General features: G+C 43.3%; 3 protein-coding genes across 8 annotated transcripts; 1 reads left to right on the forward strand and 2 right to left on the reverse strand.

The window, feature by feature from the left end:
* Positions 1–995: 995 nt before the first annotated feature.
* Positions 996–7,761, reverse strand: LOC136676826 (sorbitol dehydrogenase-like). Of its 3 annotated transcripts, XM_066654072.1 has the most exons (9): positions 7,401–7,761; positions 6,706–6,739; positions 6,397–6,561; positions 4,913–5,072; positions 4,513–4,631; positions 3,154–3,219; positions 2,788–2,966; positions 1,738–1,859; positions 996–1,424 (listed from the first exon to the last, which is right to left on the reverse strand). In XM_066654072.1, exons 1-9 carry the CDS (start codon positions 7,452–7,454, stop codon positions 1,259–1,261), a joined length of 1,065 nt encoding a protein of 354 aa, XP_066510169.1. In that variant the 5' UTR covers positions 7,455–7,761; the 3' UTR covers positions 996–1,258. The 3 variants fall into 3 exon arrangements, with proteins under 3 accessions (XP_066510169.1, XP_066510170.1, XP_066510171.1); XM_066654073.1 differs by having other exon boundaries at positions 6,397–6,958; positions 7,401–7,527; XM_066654074.1 differs by lacking the exon at positions 6,706–6,739 and having other exon boundaries at positions 7,401–7,512.
* Positions 7,762–9,741: 1,980 nt separating this feature from the next.
* On the reverse strand, positions 9,742–15,443 carry LOC136676825 (sorbitol dehydrogenase-like). 2 transcript variants are annotated; one of them, XM_066654070.1, is made up of 9 exons: positions 15,277–15,387; positions 15,122–15,155; positions 14,594–14,758; positions 13,147–13,306; positions 12,918–13,036; positions 11,675–11,740; positions 11,402–11,580; positions 10,898–11,019; positions 9,742–10,357 (listed from the first exon to the last, which is right to left on the reverse strand). In XM_066654070.1, exons 1-9 carry the CDS (start codon positions 15,367–15,369, stop codon positions 10,192–10,194), a joined length of 1,104 nt encoding a protein of 367 aa, XP_066510167.1. In that variant the 5' UTR covers positions 15,370–15,387; the 3' UTR covers positions 9,742–10,191. The 2 variants fall into 2 exon arrangements, with proteins under 2 accessions (XP_066510167.1, XP_066510168.1); XM_066654071.1 differs by having other exon boundaries at positions 9,745–10,357; positions 15,316–15,443.
* A 283-nt stretch (positions 15,444–15,726) lies between these two features.
* On the forward strand, positions 15,727–18,175 carry LOC136676756 (uncharacterized). 3 transcript variants are annotated; one of them, XM_066653963.1, is made up of 5 exons: positions 15,727–15,753; positions 16,153–16,275; positions 17,073–17,493; positions 17,785–17,924; positions 18,008–18,175. In XM_066653963.1, the coding sequence occupies exons 1-5, from the start codon at positions 15,730–15,732 to the stop codon at positions 18,065–18,067; spliced, it is 768 nt and encodes a 255-aa protein (XP_066510060.1). In that variant the 5' UTR covers positions 15,727–15,729; the 3' UTR covers positions 18,068–18,175. The 3 variants fall into 3 exon arrangements, with proteins under 3 accessions (XP_066510060.1, XP_066510061.1, XP_066510058.1); XM_066653964.1 differs by lacking the exon at positions 15,727–15,753 and adding an exon at positions 15,761–16,007; XM_066653961.1 differs by lacking the exon at positions 15,727–15,753 and having other exon boundaries at positions 16,015–16,275.
* Positions 18,176–19,777: the final 1,602 nt, after the last annotated feature.

The following is a 19,777-nucleotide window of genomic DNA, read 5'->3' on the forward strand; positions in this document are numbered from 1 at the left end:
TGCATGGGTTTCCTCCGGGTGACTGTCTGTGAGGAGTGTGGTGTGTTCTCCCTGTGTCTGTGTGGGTTTCCTCCGGGTGACTGTCTGTGAGGAGTGTGGTGTGTTCTCCCTGTGTCTGCGTGGGTTTCCTCCGGGTGACTTTCTGTGAGGAGTGTGGTGTGTTCTTCCTGTGTCTGCCTGGGTTTCCTCTGGGTGCTCTGGTTTCTTCCCACGGTCCAAAAACACATGTTGGTAGGTGGATTGGAGACTCAAAAGTGTCCGTAGGTGTGTGTGAGTGAATGTGTGAGTGTGTGTCTCCCTGTAAAGGACTGGCGTTCCTGCTTTGCGTCCAGTGATTCCAGGTAGGCTCTGGACCCACCGTGACCCTCAACTCGATAAGGGTTACAGGCAATGAATGAATGAAATGAATAAAATGACTTTACCTGTGACCCCTGACACTTACCACAAACCTAAAGAAATCAGAGGCAGTATGTTTCTCTACTGTCAAGTCTTTTACATTTAAATGCTCTGCTCGACTTCTGAGAAATGTCCCTGTAAAAAATGCTCCTGGTTGAAATGAATGCCTGGCTCTTCAGCCTCCACACTAGGTCTCTAAAGTCGTGCCAGGCAGCAGCAGGTGGAAAATTCAGTTTGTGGCAGTTTAATTCTTTTACTGAATTGAAGAGAGCCCCTTGGGGCCTGAGGTTGTTTGATAATTCATTGACACAATTTGTAGAGACTTGTCGGCCCCCGGTGGTGAGAATAACACACTGCAGCGTTTGAGAATAAACGAAAATCCAGGTTAATTTCTTACATTTGGCAAAGAAACCGTGGAGTTCAGAGAAACCAGATGTGCTCACTTCAAGGAGGATACATTTCCTGGACTCCACAGTGTGGGCGTGAATAAGAATGGCTTTTGATCACAAAAGAAAAACATGTCTAGACACCATTTTATTTGAAGGTCATCAAAACTATTACAATAAACATTCAGAGAAAAAGCTGGAAGTCATGAAATATGCAAAACTGATGTTTCTTTAGTTGATATACTTTTATACCAATATACAAATAAAATGAAGCACATCAGTCTAAAATAAAGTGCTTATTTAAGTGCAATAGTGGCAATTACAAATGTTATTAGTCTGTTCATCACATTCGCAGTTGCGCATTGATAGCTGGCTGTTATTTTGAAGATAGTGAAGAGTACATTGCGAAATGAAAGGCCTTTGCTGCTGAGATTAGTGTTGAGATTTAATACAGGCATCAAGCGAAGGTGTCTCAGTCATGGGTTCTGGTCACTTTTGTCACATCTGATCATGACTTTGACCCCGTGACCCTGCCTTGTTGTCTCAAACGCCTGCATGGCTTCCTCCAGTGGATAAATATGAGTGACCAGGGGCTTTATGTTCACCTGCTTAGACGCCACCATAGAAATAGCCAACGGCCAGCTGAATACAAAGAATAAAGGGAATATTCAGTATTCAGTGCCCAAATAGGTCTCAAATATGTTTACTATTCAATGTTTGATACATCTTGACCACCAGCTGTCAGTGTAATGTCTGTTTCATCATGTGAAAGAGAATCACTGGAGAAAATGAATGACTTCACTACAGCTTCCACAGAAAATGCTGCTATTGTTATAAATGTAATCTATATATTTGACTTCATTCATTGTAGGCAAGCTAGCATTCCTTTAAATATGTGATATACTTCTGTAAAACGTATGTGGGCAGAGGACAGTGGTGTGTAGCGTAGACTCACGTGTTACAGTAACGAGATACTCCTCTGATGTCCACTTCTCTGACCACTGCGTTGAGAAGAGGCACTGTAGTCATCTTAGCACCAAGCCCCACCAACACCACAACCCCCCCAGAGAGAGTGGCCTGACACACACACACACACACACACATTCAGTGTGCAGCAAATCTGTCAGTACCTTTCTGAATCTTGTTAAATATACACTGAACGATCACTGGATCCCCTACTTGTATCTACATTCATTGTCCATTTTATCAGCTCCACTGACCAAACAGGAGCACTTTGTAATTCTACAATTACAGACTGCACCCCACCTGTTACTCTGCAGTTCACCTGTTACTCAAGAACCCCACCATAATCCCCCCACAGAGCAGGTGTGATGTGGTGGTGGATCATTCTCAGCGCTGCAGTGACACTGACGTGGTGGTGGTGTGTTAGTGTGTGTTGTGCTGGTGTAGAGTGGATCAGACACAGCAGTGCTGCTGGAGTTTTTAAACCATGTGTCCACTCTCCGTCCACTCTCTGAGACACTCCTCCCTCGTTGGTCCACCTTGTAGATGTAAAGTCAGAGACAGTAGCTCTGTGTCGGTTGTCCTCTAGTCGGCTGGATGTTTTTCATTGGTGCACAATTCTCAGTTCAGTGGTTGACACAGTGGGTTTAAAACTCCAGCAGCACTGCTGTGTCTGATCCACTCTACACCAGCACAAAACACACTAACACACCACCACCACGTCAGTGTCACTGCAGCGCTGAGAATGATGCACCACCCAAACCATACCTGGACCTTGAAGAACATGGTGAAAGGGTGCTAATAAAGTATGCAGGGCAACAGCTGGACTACAGTCTGCAATTGTAGAATTACTAAGTGCACCTGTTTGGTCAGTGGAGCTGATAAAATGGACAGTGAGTGTAGATACAAGGTAGGTGTTCTGATCCAGTGATGGGTCAGTGAAATAACACATTCTCTAAAATATCAAGGCTCTGTTTGACATGTGTACTGAAAATCCGCAGATCATGACTTATTTGTGTGATCGTAGAGAGCCAGCACTCACGTAGATGGCTGTCTGAATGCTGCTCTCTGCTCCGGTGCACTCAATGCTGATGTGAGGCATTCCTCCCAGCATGCCCTCCACACGTCTGGCCAATTCCTCTGGAACATCTTCTCTCTTCACAGCGAGCAGACAATCTGCTCCTAACTCCTTCGCTTTGGTCAGTCGATCTGCAGAAAGATCTGAAGACTGTGTTAGTGTGTGTTGCACGTGTTTGAGGGAAACTAGCACAAACTGTGCAGCTACAGATGAGCTACTATCTCTGGCTTTGCATCTACAAGATATATGTTTCCAATAGACACTTCGGCAACACCTCTGTTTCTGATACAATCATACCAGCAAATAACCACCACGTAGCGTGTGACTTACCACTTATGATCACTTGGGATGCCCCCATGGCTTTAGCTACCAGCAGAGTGAGCAGTCCAATGGACCCTGTCAGGAACAAACAGTCCTAATTTGGGTTTAATCTTTGCAGGGTACAGTATAAACTCTTCTCTTTTAAGAACACTTTTCACTAGCTGTTGGACCCCTGCTATGTACCTGTATAAATTACATTCAGCAGTGTGAAGCGAGGTCAGATGCTGATGTTGAATGATTAGTTCATGATCACAAAAAAACATTCATTCATTCATTATCAGTAACCTTTATCCAGTTCAGGGTCGCGGTGGGTCCAGAGCCTACCTGGAATCATTGGGCGCAAGGCGGGAATACACCCTGGAGGGGGCGCCAATCCTTCACAGGGCAACACACACACACTCACACATTCACTCACACCTACTGACACTTTTTTTTGAGAAACCAGAGCACCCGGAGGAACCACACGCAGACACAGGGAGAACACACAAACTCCTCACTGACAGTCACCCAGAGGAAACCCATGCAGACACAGGTAGAACACACCACACTCCTCACAGATAGTCACCCGGAGGAAACCCACGCAGACACAGGGAGAACACACCACACTCCTCACAGACAGTCACCCGGAGGAAACCCACGCAGACACAGGGAGAACACACCACACTCCTCACAGACAGTCACCCGGAGGAACCCCACGCAGACACAGGGAGAACACACAAACTCCTCACTGACAGTCACCCAGAGGAAACCCATGCAGACACAGGTAGAACACACCACACTCCTCACAGATAGTCACCCGGAGGAAACCCACGCAGACACAGGGAAAACACACCACACTCCTCACAGACAGTCACCCGGAGGAAACCCACGCAGACACAGGGAGAACACACCACACTCCTCACAGATAGTCACCCGGAGGAAACCCATGCAGACACAGGGAGAACACACCACACTCCTCACAGACAGTCACCCGGAGGAAACCCACGCAGACACAGGGAGAACACACGACACTCCTCACAGACAGTCATCCGGAGCAGGACTTGAACCCACAACCTCCAGGTCCCTGGAGCTGTGTGACTGCAACACCTACCTGCTGCACCACGGTGCTGCCCTTCACAAAAAAACAACTCATCCAAAATGAATTGGATGAAACTCCAACATTGTGGAGAATACAGTTTCACTGCTCCACAGCCCATGCTTTATGAACCTTAAGCACACAAACCCCATTTTGTACGGCTGCTCCAAAGAATCCTAATTTATTTCCTGCTTTATACGTGGGTGCACCAACAGTAGCTGAATTCAGTCATTTTAAAGGGTGTCTAGAAACCTTTAGACATAGTGTGGAAGAAGTCATCGTGAGGCACCAACCTGCTCCGCAGATAAGCACTGAGTTGCCCACCGTGACCCCTGCTCTCCTGCAGGCATGAATCCCCACAGACAGTGGCTCAATGAGTGCTCCTTCTTCAAAACTCACATTATCAGGAAGCCTGTGATGAACATAAATGAGGGCTGTATGAAGATCAGTGAAGTCAGACATGGGCTGTCTATTTTTAGGGTTAATTTTAATATTTTATATATTTAACATTATTTATGGTGATTATATCCATTTACTTTGTGTCCTCAAGTATTTACACTCGAGTACTGCATCATACACTATGTCTCAGATAAGACCTAACTCACATCTTGTGTTACATTGTGGGAGACGTAGTCGGATATATGTCTCCCACTGTGTAATAGGACACTGGGCAAGTACTGCTCGAAAACTGACCTGTAGCAGAAGCTGGCTTTGTGTGTGTAGTATCTGCAAATGGACCCATCATTAGGTGCCTTTCCACAGATGAACAGGTTGGGGGACAGGTTGTAACGGCCAGATTTGACAAAATCGTCCATTACTTGCGGTACTCCAGGTTCAACAGCCACTCTGTCTCCTGTGAGTGACAAAGAACAATTTCAAACTGGAGAAAATTAACACCTGATCTGTACAGTCACAAAAAAAGAGCTACATTTAATGATTGCCAAGGTATGAACAAAGAAAATAGACCCTTAAACATATCCCAAAAGCTTTAAGGTCCAATTGAGTACCTTACATGAGTTCTCCCAGGGAACAGGGACATAATATTTGTTACGCTGGAATAAGGGTAAAAGGAGATTATGCTAATTAAAATGTATAATTTCAGTGAAAATTGTACAATTCTTTAATTAATTACTAAATACTAAAGAGGCACGGTGGCGCAGCAGCTAGTGTCACAGTCACACAGCTCCTGGAGGTTGTGGGTTCGAGTCCCGCTCCGGGTGTGAGGAGTGTGGTGTGTTCTCCCTGTGTCTGCGTGGGTTTCCTCCGTGTGACTGTCTGTGATGAGTGTGGTGTGTTCTCCCTGTGTCTGTGTGGGTTTCCTCCGGGTGACTGTCTGTGAGGAGTGTGGTGTGTTCTCCCTGTGTCCGCGTAGGTTTCCTCTGGGTGACTGTCTGTGAGGAGTGTGGTGTGTTCTCCCTGTGTCTGCGTGGGTTTCCTCCGGGTGACTGTCTGTGAGGAGTGTGGTGTGTTCTTCCTGTGTCCGCGTAGGTTTCCTCTGGGTGACTGTCTGTGAGGAGTGTGGTGTGTTCTCCCTGTGTCTGCGTGGGTTTCTTCCGGGTGACTGTCTGTGAGGAGTGTGGTGTGTTCTTCCTGTGTCCGCGTAGGTTTCCTCTGGGTGACTGTCTGTGAGGAGTGTGGTGTGTTCTCCCTGTGTCTGCGTGGGTTTCTTCCGGGTGGCTCCGGTTTCCTCCCACAGTCCAAAAACACGCGTTGGTAGGTGGATTGGCGACTCAAAAGTGTTCGTAGGTGTGAGTGTGTGAGTGAATCTGTGTGTGTGTGTGTATATATCTCTGTTGCCCTGTGAAGGACTGGCACCCCCTCCAGGGTGTATTCCCGCCTTGCGCCCAATGATTCCAGGTAGGCTCTGGACCCACTGCGACCCTGAACTGGGTAAGCGGTTACAGACAATGAATGAATATACAGAAGACCCTAGTTGTAAAACCTTTTATCCAAGAAACTATAACCACTGTCAGAACAAAACGTCAGCTCTCCAAACAATAAAAGACTATTTTGTTCATTAATTCTTAATGAAATTTTGTTAAAATACCAGTGGTAGCTGGAATTATCCCCTTAACCTATAAAAACAGAGATCCAAATCTTTGTTCCAACAGCAACAATGTAAACAACATGGTTCAAATATGGCTTTGATTCTCCTGGGAGGCTGAGATATCACAAACCTGGTTTAAGGTGGGTCACCCCGGAGCCCACTTTGACCACACAGCCAGCGGATTCATGTCCCAAAACCATCGGCTTCTTCACGACGGTGTCCCCAATTCCCCCGTTCAACCAGTAGTGAACGTCAGAGCCACAGATTCCCACAGAGTGCATCCGCAGCAACACCTCTACAGAAATAAACAACACAGAACTATTAATGACAGCACCGCACAAATAACATCACATCAAACACTCAGATGGGAGCAGTCAGAAGAAATGTGGAGATTCCGAAAAAGAGGAAACCTGCTGAGGAACGTAATGATGGTTCATACCATCTGGTGCAGGTTCTGGAATGGGGCGCTGTTCCTGCAACAGCACGAATAACAACATTAAGTCATTTAATGTCTAACAGAGCCATATGGTAATTGTAAGCTACAGTACACTTTGGGATGAGCTAGAGTGGTGTCTGTGATCCAGAATTAATCATTCACTATCAGTACTTCTCACTATAGTCCTGTGGCTGGATGCAATCAAATCCAGGAAAACAGCCATGTGTAAAAATACCCAGAGGAGAAGGAACTGCTTCTGCAGCAAAAAAATAAAAAGGTTTGATTTCATTAACCCTGGATATACAGGCGTCTTGAAAAATGTGAACATTCAAGTTATGGCCTGATGTTTCTAGACACCTGCTGGCCCAAGGTTTCCTGTTCTAAACCCTCTAATCTGCTTCATTAACAGTTTCTACCTCGCTAAGAAGACTTTACAAGAGATACTGGAGCAGTGCTTTGATAGTTTGAGTTCCTTCAGTCACATAAACATTAGAGAGATCATGTTGGATACAGAACACTGCACTGCTTCACTGCCCAACGCTGAGGTGGGCTTTACACTCCACTAGCCCACGCATGGCATTGGGCAGGGTGAGTTTATGCTCATGTGCAGCTGCTCCAGAGTAGTCAGTGCTTTTCTGTGGAGTTTATACATGTATGCTGCTTGCTCGGTGCGCCTTAAAACAAAGTCTGAGTCCTACCAGCCTCAGGTCGCCTTTTGAGTGCAGAACCGCAGCGAGGTTGTCAGAGTCCATTTTTGCTTTTTAACGTAGGCAGTGTTTAGTTAAAATGGGATTTAAAGCTGCATTAAACTTGCACTGATCAAACAGAAAGTAGTGGGCGGATATTTGATCAAGACAGGTATTTTTTTTTATGTTGTCAATTCGGCGCAAAGCGCATTTAATCACAGTAACACCAGGACCAGTCAATATTGAATATCCATACAATGGCAACATGTAGTACATTGTCGCCCCCTGGTGGGCATCAATACACATCGCAGCTTGTGAATTAGTGGCAACACTGTCCAGAGTATGGAAGAAAATCTGTCTCATCAGACTTTGAAATATTACCACCTTTGAATTTGTAGCACTGATTTTTTTTCACTGAAATTATGCATCTGAATATAACTGATCTTGAATAGAACTCGTGAATTTTCAAGAACACGTTTTCACTGTTATTATTCAAGGTTAATAAATTCAGATTTAAAAAAAATCAAGCTCAAAAAAAATTCAAACAATATATTTCGTTATATATAAGTTGCTCAAATTCGGTAGACGACATTCAGAGACCAAAATACGAGTTACTAAAAATTCAGAGTGACATCCGGGTCACCAAGGACGAGCAATCGATTCATTTGGATTTTCTCTTTCACCTTAAATGGTGCGGTAGTTGCATTCTGTCGCCGCTAGATGGCGACACACGAACACAACTTCCACACCGTGGATAAACTACACGTTTAGCTTCCTTCCGCGGATATTATCTCTTTATTTTCAAAGTGTCTCAAAAATCTGAAAGGCTCACTAAAGACACAATATAACAGACTATTAATATCCTGAAGATGAAGAAATTTTACTGTGGAAATGTTGTGTAATGGCCCTGTGAACAGAGCAGGTGATGTGACAGAAATGTGGAAACATGAACTGTGGAGTAAATGTCCTATGGCGTTTTTATTTTTTAACTGTCAGATTATCAAGAATCTGAAACTGATTTTACAGAAGGTGTAGTACAAATATAATATCCCAAAGTGCAGAGTTTAATTCAGAGTTTAAACACTGAATGTCGGTGTGTGTATATTAGCAATGTCTGGTTATTTCTAATATTATAAATATTTATATAGAAATGTGTGTTTGAAGATTATTTATTTGTTGTAACAATGCTTCTTGGCAATAAATTTTACACCGTTGAAAAGCCTGTTAATTTCCCTTTTCAATGGTGCCACATTTGTAAGGAACATGCATTTGTGGGATGAGCAGTAGAGCTGAGTGTGTGGGTTGCACCCATGAAAAATCTGCCAAATCCTCTCTGCCAAAGACAATTACATTGTACAACATATGTTTATAAGCAATGTCTTCAGTTTTATTTGTATAAGCTCCATTTCTTAGTGCTGTTCAAATGAAAGTCAAACATGTTTAAATATGTTTAAAAAGACAAAGGCTTTCATGGGGTGTTCTAATTTTCACATGAATGTATCCCCACAGTTCATGTTTCCACATTCTGTCACATCACCTGCTCTGTTCACAGGGCCATTACACAACATCATCTTCAGGATATTAATAGTCTGTTATATTGTGTCTTTAGTGAGCCTTTCAGATTTTTGAGACACTTTGAAAATAAAGAGATAATATCCGCGGAAGGAAGCTAAACGTGTAGTTTATCCACGGTGTGGAAGTTGTGTTCGTGTGTCGCCATCTAGCGGCGACAGAATGCAACTACCGCACCATTTAAGGTGAAAGAGAAAATCCAAATGAATCGATTGCTCGTCCTTGGTGACCCGGATGTCACTCTGAATTTTTAGTAACTTGTATTTTGGTCTCTGAATGTCGTCTACCGAATTTGAACAACTTATATATAACGAAATATATTGCTTGAATTTTTTTTATCTGAATTTATTAACCTTGAATAATAATAGTGAAAATGTGTTCTTGAAAATTCACGAGTTCTATTCAAGAGCAATTATATTCAGTGCAAAAAAAAATTCAGTGCTACAAATTCAAAGGTGGTAATATTTCAAAGTCTGATTTGTTTCCATACACAGTGTTTCTGTCTTGCACCCAATGATTCCTTATAAGCTCCGGGCACAATGCAACCCTTAACAGGATGAAGTTGTTACAGGAAATGAATAAATTAAGGGTCAAATAAATGAACCAGAAAGTGTTATATTCCTGTTTGGTTCATTTATTTTCACTTAGAAAATTAATCAAACATCATTTGATGAGAGGGAGTCCACATTTTTTGCATACCCCTGTATGATAAAGGTTCAGTGTCCATCAGAGCAGCGTAACTAGTAGGAACAGTACCCACAAGCTTCAGGGGCCCTGAAATACACACATAGAATAAAAGGTATAGAGGAATTAAATAAAAGCCATAAAGGAAAATAACTCAAATGCCGTGCACAATTTGATACAAACAAGAAAGCACTGCTTTATTTTGCATTTTAAGGGGTTTCACAGGTCTGACGTGTCACTGAAGAGTTTGTTTATTTCCCTCCACAAACCCAGTGTCATAGGTGTGTGTCTGTGCAGGAAAAGCTGGACCTTGGCCCTCCAGAACTCATGCTGTAAACAATTTCACTGAAGATTTCAAGAAGCGAGTAAAACAGCCGGGGTTGTACCGTCCAGTGTTTACTTGTCTTCTCTAATGATTAACCACACTTAGGACTGTGATTTGCAGAAGCTTCACAAGGAAAAATGTTAGAAAATACAAGTCTTATTTGAATGCCTTTGCTCAGGTGGATTATCGTGGTCAGTGTTGAGATCTGTGAAGACTTCCAGGTCATGGGTTCTGGTCATTTCTGTCACATTTAAGCATGACTTTAACCCCGAGCCCCTGCCTTGTTGTTTCGAACGCCTGAACGGCCTGCTCCAGAGGAAATCGGTGTGTGACCAAAGGCTTCACATTGATCCTCTTTGATGCCAGCATTGCAATAGCCATAGGCCATCTGAACACAAAGCACAATGTAAACACATCATTCAGTGATACTCTACATTACTTCATAAATTAACACTTCAGAAGTCAGCACAGATATTTCCGATAAAGGAATTAAAACATAATGGGACAGAAACTACGCTTAAACCACAACCAATAAAATAAATGCACACCCACAACCTTACATCACCTAAGAACTGAGTGCTAAATGTATTGGTTGGTGTTCCTTAGTCAACACGAGTTGCTGTTTTGACTAGCCCCACAATGTGTCTTTTTCCAGGCTCCTTTCTCAACAGTGAAGTTGCACCACTGCTGATTCCATTAGGGGCAGCTATAGCCTAAAGGACATTGTACTAGACTGATATTGTGTGTGTTCACTGCCAAGGGTGGGTTAAATGCAAATGTTAAACAGTGCAGTACAATGATAAAGTGCAAATTTCATTCCTAGAATTATATTTCATTTATCATTAGCTGTGCTACTAATACATTTCAGTCCACAATCATGTGGATTTTTCACTGTATTCAATGTATTATAGTTGTCCCTACAACTTACGTGTTGCAGTAGCGGAACACTCCCCTGATGTCCACCTCTCTGACCGCTGCATTGACGAGAGGGACGGTGGTCATCTCAGCACCAAGCCCCACCAACACCACAACTCCCCCAGAGCGAGTAGCCTAAGGACAGACAAAACACACACGCACAATGATTTTATTAACACCCTCCTCAGTACAAGCTTTAGTAGTTTCCTTTCACTCAAACCTGCTCCTAAAGCACAAAGAAACGACTGTTTGGGCACTACTTCTGTATCATATACTACTTCTATATCATCCCCCAAAAAACAGCTCACTCAACAGCACAGCACAAGCAGAACTCCAGAACCAAGTCTGACAACAGCACTAATGCTCCCCATTCAACTCAAAGGGTTTATAATTGTTTCTCTTGGAGTGTTAAAGAAAAAACCCTAAACTGTGCGGTTCTACAGTCCTCCAGGAGAGCACCCTGAAATATGTATCACAGGAAAAAGTGGCGACTTGAGTCCACACATCCAGCACTCACATAGATGGCTGTCTGAATGCTGCTCTCTGCTCCGGTGCACTCAATGCTGATGTGAGGCATTCCTCCCAGCATGCCCTCCACACGTCTGGCCAGTTCCTGTGGGACATCCTCTCTCTTCACAGCGAGCACAAAATCAGCTCCTAACTCTTTAGCCTTGGACAATCGATCCGCAGAAAGATCTGAATTCATAAACATTCACAACGTCAAGTGGCTGAGGTTTGACCTTGCAACAACTTACAGTATAATTAGGCACCACATGAACATGTAACTTACCACTTATGACCACTTGAGATGCCCCCATGGCTTTAGCTACCAGCAGACTGACCAGACCAATCGGCCCTGTCAGGAGACATTGTAAAGGACATGTTGATACCAAATGTGGCTAAATGCAGAGAAAATTAGCACCGAGTGTTTGATTTTGATACTAATTCCTGAACATTTTTGCCTCAGTAGCTTCTTTACACAAAACAATGGTGGGTGCGTTTTAAGCAAGTGTTTAAGGTGTTGCTGCAAGTTGGCGTAGGAACAAAATGTAACGGACTGTAATGTTTTAAAAACACACTAATGCCAGTAGATTGTCATTTAGACAGCCATTCAATAGCCAATGTTTTGGAACAAGCATGTCTATTGGCGGGGCAGCACGGTGGTGCAGCAGGTAGTGTCGCAGTCACACAGCTCCAGGGTTCAATTCCCGCTCTGGGTGACCTGTCTGTGAGGAGTGTGGTGTGTTCTCCCTGTGTCTGCGTGAGTTTCCTCCGGGTGACTGTCTGTGAGGAGTGTGGTGTGTTCTCTCTGCGTCTGCGTGGGTTTCCTCCGGGTGACTGTCTGTGAGGAGTGTGGTGCGTTCTCCCTGTGTCTGCGTGGGTTTCCTCCGGGTGACTGTCTGTGAGGAGTGTGGTGTGTTCTCCTTGTGTCTGCGTGGGTTTCCTCCGGGTGACTGTCTGTGAAGAGTGTGGTGTGTTCTCTCTGTGTCTGCGTGGGTTTCCTCCGGGTGACTGTCTGTGAGGAGTGTGGTGTGTTCTCCCTGTGTCTGCGTGGGTTTCCTCCGGGTGACTGTCTGTGAGGAGTTCGGTGTGTTCTCCCTGTGTCTGCGTGGGTTTCCTCCGGGTGCTCCGGTTTCCTCCCACAGTCCAAAAACACACGTTGGTAGGTGGATTGGAGACTCAAAAGTGTCCGTAGGTGTGAGTGTGTGAGTGAATGTCTGAGTGTGTACAGCCCCCTCCAGGGTGTATTCCCGCCTTGCGTCCAATGATTCCAGGTAGGCTCTGGACCCACCGCGACCCTGAATTGGATAAGGGTTGCAGATAATGAATAAATGAACGAGCGTCTATTGGCTCATGGATACTAAGACTATTAAGTATGAAATTTTCTTTTTCCAAATAAGTTTGGTCAGTGTGATGAAAGATTTGTTCATCAAGATGCTCCCTCTGCCCTGCTAAAAAGTATAAATTGAGTCAACTTATTTCACTCCACTGTTAACATTTGGTAAACTTCAGGGTCATCCTAAGGCACTGACCTGCTCCACAGATGAGCACTGAGCTGCCCAGTGTGACTCCGGCTCTCTTGCAGGCATGAATCCCCACAGACAGAGGCTCTATGAGCGCTCCTTCCTCGTACGTCACACCATCAGGCAGTCTGCAACAGAAATAATGATGACTGCATAAAGAATAGTAGTATATGTCAACCCATATATTTGTTATACACATTCTAAAAGTGGTATAAGCGTGATGTGCTAGAAAACTCACTTGTAGCAGAAGTTGGCATTGTGTGTGTAGTATCTAGAAAGGTTTCCATTGTCCGGAGGGGTGGCACAGAAAAATATGGTGGGAGACAGGTTGTAGTGGCCACTTTTAAAGAACTCATCCATTTCACGGGGCACTCCAGGTTCAATAGCCACTCTGTCCCCTGTGGAGGAACATATAGCCACAATTAAATGAGAAACAAAACCATTTGTTATATGTTGAAGATTAGTAGAACCATTCATTCATTTTCTGTAACCCTCATCCAGTTCAGGGTCACAGTGGGTCCGAAATCACTGGGCGCAAGGCAACAATACACACTAGAGGGGGCGCCAGTTTTTCACAGGGCAACACACACACCTACGGACACTTTTGAATCGCCAATCCACCTACCAACGTGTGTTTTTGTACTGTGGGAAGAAAGCAGAGCACCCGGAGGAAACCCACGCAGACACAGTGAGAACACACCACACTCCTCACAGACAGTCACCCGGAGGAAACCCACACAAACACAGAGAGAACACACCACACTCCTCACAGACAGTCACCCGGAGGAAACCCACGCAGACAGAGAGAACACACCACAATCCTCACAGACAGTCACCCGGAGGAAACCCACGCAGACACAGAGAGAACACACCACACTCCTCACAGACAGTCACCCAGTGGAAACCCATGCAGACACAGTGAGAACACACCACACTCCTCACAGACAGTCACCCGGAGGAAACCCACGCAGACACAGAGAGAACACACCACACTCCTCACAGACAGTCACCCAGAGGAAACCCACGCAGACAGAGAGAGAACACACCACACTCCTCACAGACAGTCACCCGGAGGAAACCCACGCAGACACAGAGAGAACACACCACACTCCTCACAGACAGTCACCCGGAGGAAACCCACGCAGACACAGAGAGAACACACTACACTCCTCACAGACAGTCACCCGGAGCGGGACTTGAACTCACAACCTCCAGGTCCCTGGAGCTGTGTTTAGTAGAACCACGCAGTTCGATTTTCTTTGCAAAAAATTTTAACTGGTGAGTGAAAAATCTAAAATGTAGAGAAAATATTTAAGATTTTCTTAATACATGGCACTGGTGTAAATTATTAAATGATGACTCATGGCAGTTATGAGCTTGAGATGGTCACTAATAAAATTAGTTAAATGCTCTTATCAATTTAAATTATTTTACTGCACTTGTATACAAACATAGCTGAATTAAGTAAAATTATCCTAAACTTTAGCACAATATGAAGGTTTGCATAGCTTCCCCAGATAGTAACTAAACCTAGTCTTGGACTACACAGAATTATAAACCTTAACTAGACATAAGCTCGGTCTAATGAAAATATCAGATATGTTGTCTATGTTTAAGATGCCTTTAACTTGCATACAATTATATACTTCTTGCTGTGTTCCCCAGCACACTAATGGATCACTAGCCTGGTTTGAGATGGGTCACCCTGGAGCCCACTTTGACCACACGGCCAGCAGCTTCATGTCCCAGAATCATGGGCTTCTTCAAGACAAAATCACCGATCCGTCCATGCTGCCAGTAGTGCACATCAGAGCCACAGATTCCCACAGAATGCATCTGCAGTAACACCTCTACAGAAATAAACAACACAGAGGGACCAAATCTATTTTGAGGGAACAATTCAACAAGTCGTACTCATCTTCATTTAAAATGTGAGAACAAATTAATGAAAAGTGTGGATACAAATACATATACTTTCACATTGTCTGTGTGTTTACATAAAAAACCTTAGATGCAAATGATTAAAAATCAATCTTGGGCGTTGTTCTAGTTTCGAGAGGGATATGTAAAGTTCACTGTTACACTGAGGGAGCATTACACAACACTCAGGCGAGGGCAAAGGTCACCGCACTGTCTGAATGAACGTGCAGCTTCAGGAAGGAAAGAGACCCACACAGGATACAACATCGGCTAATGCATATGATATTCCATACCGTTATCTCCTGGCTCTGGAATAGGACGTTGTTCCTGCAACAACACGAATAAAAGTATCAGACTGTAAAGCCAAGAAACTATCAGTGTTTGTCAAACTGGAGGAGACAGATTGTGAGCTTTCTCCCAGAACTACTGACTCAAACTTTATTCACACCTCCTCTCTGTTTAATGAAGACGAATTCAAACAGCTCACCAGCCTCAGGTCTCCTTTAGCGTGTAACACCACGGAGAGGTTGTCTGTGTCCATATCTGCTTGCTGTTTTATTGAGTTGAGAATGAACAGTGCTCTAAAGCGATAAACACAGAAACAATGGGCGGGGCATTGGCCGAGCAAAGAGGAGCTCAACTCTGCGCACTGCGCATACAAGCCAGCTCAGGTCATCCTAGGGGATACTTCTATATAACAGTGTGCTTCATTTCAACCTGAATTTGTTCTTAAAATACATTAAATTAATTAAATTAAATTAAATCAGTATGTGCAAACATTACTAAAATTAGACATCCTTAAACCGACCATATTCTTCTAGGTCAGCGCAGCCCAGGTTGACCATGGGCTAGCTGGGTAATAAGGTGGGCTCTGACTTTGTGTGGGTTTGTACACGGACAGATGGGGTTACTGTATCGGATAAATGTGAGCAGCCCAGTATGGCAGTAGCGGTTGTCATAACTTAGTGAAAATGTATGTTTTCAGGACGCCTGGTCAACTTGGCCTTATGTTTACCCCGTCCTTCTCCCACCACTGACCCTGAAGGGCATATGAACTGGAGGCCAACTTTTAACCCATGGTGAAATTTGCTAGCTTCAAGCGCTAGCTATTTCACCAGTATTCAGAAAAGTGAGCAGGTGTAAACAAACGGGGACGGAAGCTACGCGGCTGTCGCCATGGTAACACCGCTCCTACAACTCACCGCTGCATTGTGCCGAGTCCACTATCGTCCATTTGCTAGCATAAATAACCAGTTAGCTACATTGTTTTCGTTTTTGTGACTTAATGAATGCAGATGAAATAATTGGAGAATGTCTTATACAGCAGCACGAGGCGTTAAACATTAGCCACCGTGGTCTGGTCGTCCTGCCGCCGCGACTTTCTGAACTAAAACATTTAAAGAGACTTTTTGTGAATGACAACCGCCTCATTCTCCCCCCTGACGAGGTAGGATACTGCTGCTGAACAAAACATGAAGTCTGTCAGTGAATAAACCATTTTAAGTCCCACTTTACAATAACATTAGTTGTTCTAAGCGGTGTGAAAGTATTAATAAGGTTATAAACACGTTACCTCTTACTTAAACCAAATAGAACATCATAAAATAGGTCGTGTGTTTAGATATGCTACCTTTCTAATGAATATCTGATGAGGGGTATAATGGTGACTGATAAAGAAGGTAAATAAGCACTGAAGTTCAAAGGTAGAGCATAATATGAGTTCTATATTTAGTAAGAAATATGTCTCTGTCATCCATTCTATAACTAGTGCTATAGTTTGGTTTTAAAGTGTTTACAGTTTAATCCGTTTTTTTACTGTAAACACGCCATCCTCATCAGGATCATGGTGGGTCTGGAGCCTAACTGGTATCACTGGGCACAAGGCAGGAGCACACCCTGGAGAGGGCACCAGTCCGGGTACTACTTTCCAACATGTGTTTTCAGATTGTGGGAGGAAACCCATTCCGGCACCATAAGAACACACTAAGCATATCACAAACAGTGACTTGAAGCGAAGAAGACCCTGAGACCCTTAAACTGGGCGGCAATCCCTGAAACTGTGCCACCCCTGGATTAAATGCCTTCAGCAAAATAAATTTACAATCATTGTCAGCGCTTTATAAAAGTATTGTAAAGTGGTACCTCATAATGTCAGTGAGAAAAAAGTTTATATATTTCTCCTCTTATTATTGTGCTGTGTGATTCTTGGCCCATATTTGCCTATGACCCAATAAACCTTTGCAGATTCTGCAGCTTGAAAGGCTTCAGGAGCTGGTCCTGGACGGAAACCAGCTTACTATGCTTCCTTCTGCCATGGGGTCTCTGAAACACCTGATCTACCTGGGAGTGAGTCGCAATCCTTTATCAGTGCTTCCAGAGGTCTTGGGAGAGCTGCGAGAACTCAGAGAGCTCTGGGCCATAGACTGCGGCCTTGTCTCCATACCTCCATCTATTGGAAAACTCGCCAAGCTGCAGAAGCTCGGTCTAAATAATAATGCAATCACAAACTTGCCACCACAGCTTGGAAACCTCAGAGGTCTACAGTGGTTGAATTTGGCTGATAATAAACTACAGGATGTTCCAGAGGATTTTAATAATTTACAGTCACTAGTTTTCATCAGTTTTAATAAGAATGGCTTTCAACATATTCCCGAAGCACTCACAGGTTAGTCATATCTCCAATGCATAGCCTACATATTAGTGTCAGCGTAGACCATGTGTTTATCAAAAAATGTGGGGGAAAACGGGTTATTATCTATGAGAACAGCAGGCATGAGATCAAGAATGTGTTAAAGGGACATTCTGGCCTTCAAGTAGCATTGAATTTGTTGGTCAGTGTAATATTGTTGAGCATAGCACTGTAATATTTCCAATCTTTTAATATGCCTCAGAGAATGCATTAATTGTGCTTGCTGGTGATTTAGTTTTATCAGGCTTTATTCAATCTGCATTCCAGAAATGGAGAACCTTCGAGTCCTGCTTATGAAGTTTAACAGCATTACTTCACTGGAGGATGAGCTAATCCTTGGGTTCAGCAGGCTTATAAAACTCGACCTCAGACAAAACCCATTAAAGGACAGACCACATCACTGGAAGGTAAACACCCAGTAATTACAAAGTGTGCAGTGCATGATTTTTGCAAGTTTTGAGATAATACACTTCTTTTGTTTTTTTTGCAGGGCCTTGATTTTATATTGCTAGGAAACACAGAAGGGACTGCTGCTACAGATGGTTTATAATATGCATTAAACATCAGTGTTGGTCTTTCACATGACAGCACTTCAGAGGAGCTACAGTGGATGAGTTACGAAGCACACCGTAAAATGTAAACGAGAAGATATGTTAAATAAAATGGTTTGTTTAAGTCATGTTTTATAATGACTCTTTATTGATTCTTGACCAAGACTTGACCAGTTTTCTTCATTTCTGTGTAATTCAACTGACAAATTGCACCATTTCAGAGAAACTTAGCATCTGATTTGTTTACAGTGTTGATGATAGGCGCCAGGGGTACGGAAGTCTATCATTTATTTATTCAGACATTTTGCACCATGAGTGAAATTCCAAATTTACACGTTCTGTTCAACCATGTGGCATTAAACAGGAGTAGGCTTGCTGTTTGTGATGCAGCATCATGAAGACTTTAATCTGCCACTAGATGGCGCCCTAAGTTATGACATTGTGGAACAACCAGACAGTCACTCTGCCTTTATAATAGTGATCAGCAGATTTTGCAAATTACTGCACACTCCAGCAGAAAGACTGTCTGCTGTGAGATATTGAGACCATGTGATGTCATCAATTTTGTGTGTAATTGCAGAGCTTCTGTTTAGTCCCCGTAAACCATCCAGCAGAGAAATCTCATCCTGCAATTTTAACAGTCAGTTTGATCTCAGAACCTTTGAGCAAATCAAACAGATATTGTAAGTATCTTGCTTTATCTAAAGCACACTGTATTGTACAATGCTGTGCAAAAGTCAGAGATTACAATGAAAATATCTCCTAAAGGTTTGGTCTTTCTAGCCACTTAAAAAAAAAAAAAAAACTGTTGTGGGTCTGAAAAGATGTGACTCGGTCAAGACAACTTTACTGAAAATAAGAACAAATTGTCATCAAGCCCAGCACGGGATCTGTGGCAGCTTCCAACATTTCCCAGGATTGTTTGCAAACACTTGTAAAACCTAAGGTTACACAAACCTTTTCATATTTATATATATATAATAGCTTCCTGTTTTTGCTTTCACGCGTGATTTACACCAGGGAACAGTGTGTACTACCTGCTGTTTGTACTCTTTTTCAGCCTGGTTTAACTAGTGTTACAGACATTGATAATTTATGAATGGGTTCCTTGCCAAATTCTGAAGAATTCTGCGCTCAGGTGGAAATTATCAGTGACACTGTGACTAATGGGGTTTCAATTTGGACTGCTTTAAATTTACTTTTAAAAGAGTGGACACTTGTATTCAGAAAGAAAGTTTTTTCTTTGCCATTTTTTTATTCGCAAAGGTTGGACTTTTGTGTATGAATTACTTTGTGCATATAATATAATACATTTAGGACAGGTTTTGTTGCTGCCACACAGCTCCAGGGCCTCAGGGTCCGGGGTTCGATCCTCCTTTGGTCATTGTGAGGAATTTAGTGTATTATCTCTGTGTCTATGTGGGTTTCCCCTGAGTGTTTCTGCAGCTCCAGAAAACTGCTACACTGATGAGGATGAAGCCGCTCTACATGAATGAATTGAGTATTAGCGTTAGCTAACGTGCTCCCTACGTGCTTACACATACTGTTCCTGGAATACATGATATTGAAACTTTGTTTATGTAAAGTTATGTGAAAACATCTAGAGTTACAGAGTCAAGCGTGGCATACATGTTTCTCTGAAGAGGTAGAGAATATGAAAGAAATAGGCAGTTGTTCTGCTAGCATGCCTAAAAACCTAGGATTAGCTA

The sequence above is a fragment of the Hoplias malabaricus genome, chromosome X2, assembly GCF_029633855.1.
Source record: "Hoplias malabaricus isolate fHopMal1 chromosome X2, fHopMal1.hap1, whole genome shotgun sequence".
Lineage (NCBI taxonomy): Eukaryota > Metazoa > Chordata > Actinopteri > Characiformes > Erythrinidae > Hoplias > Hoplias malabaricus.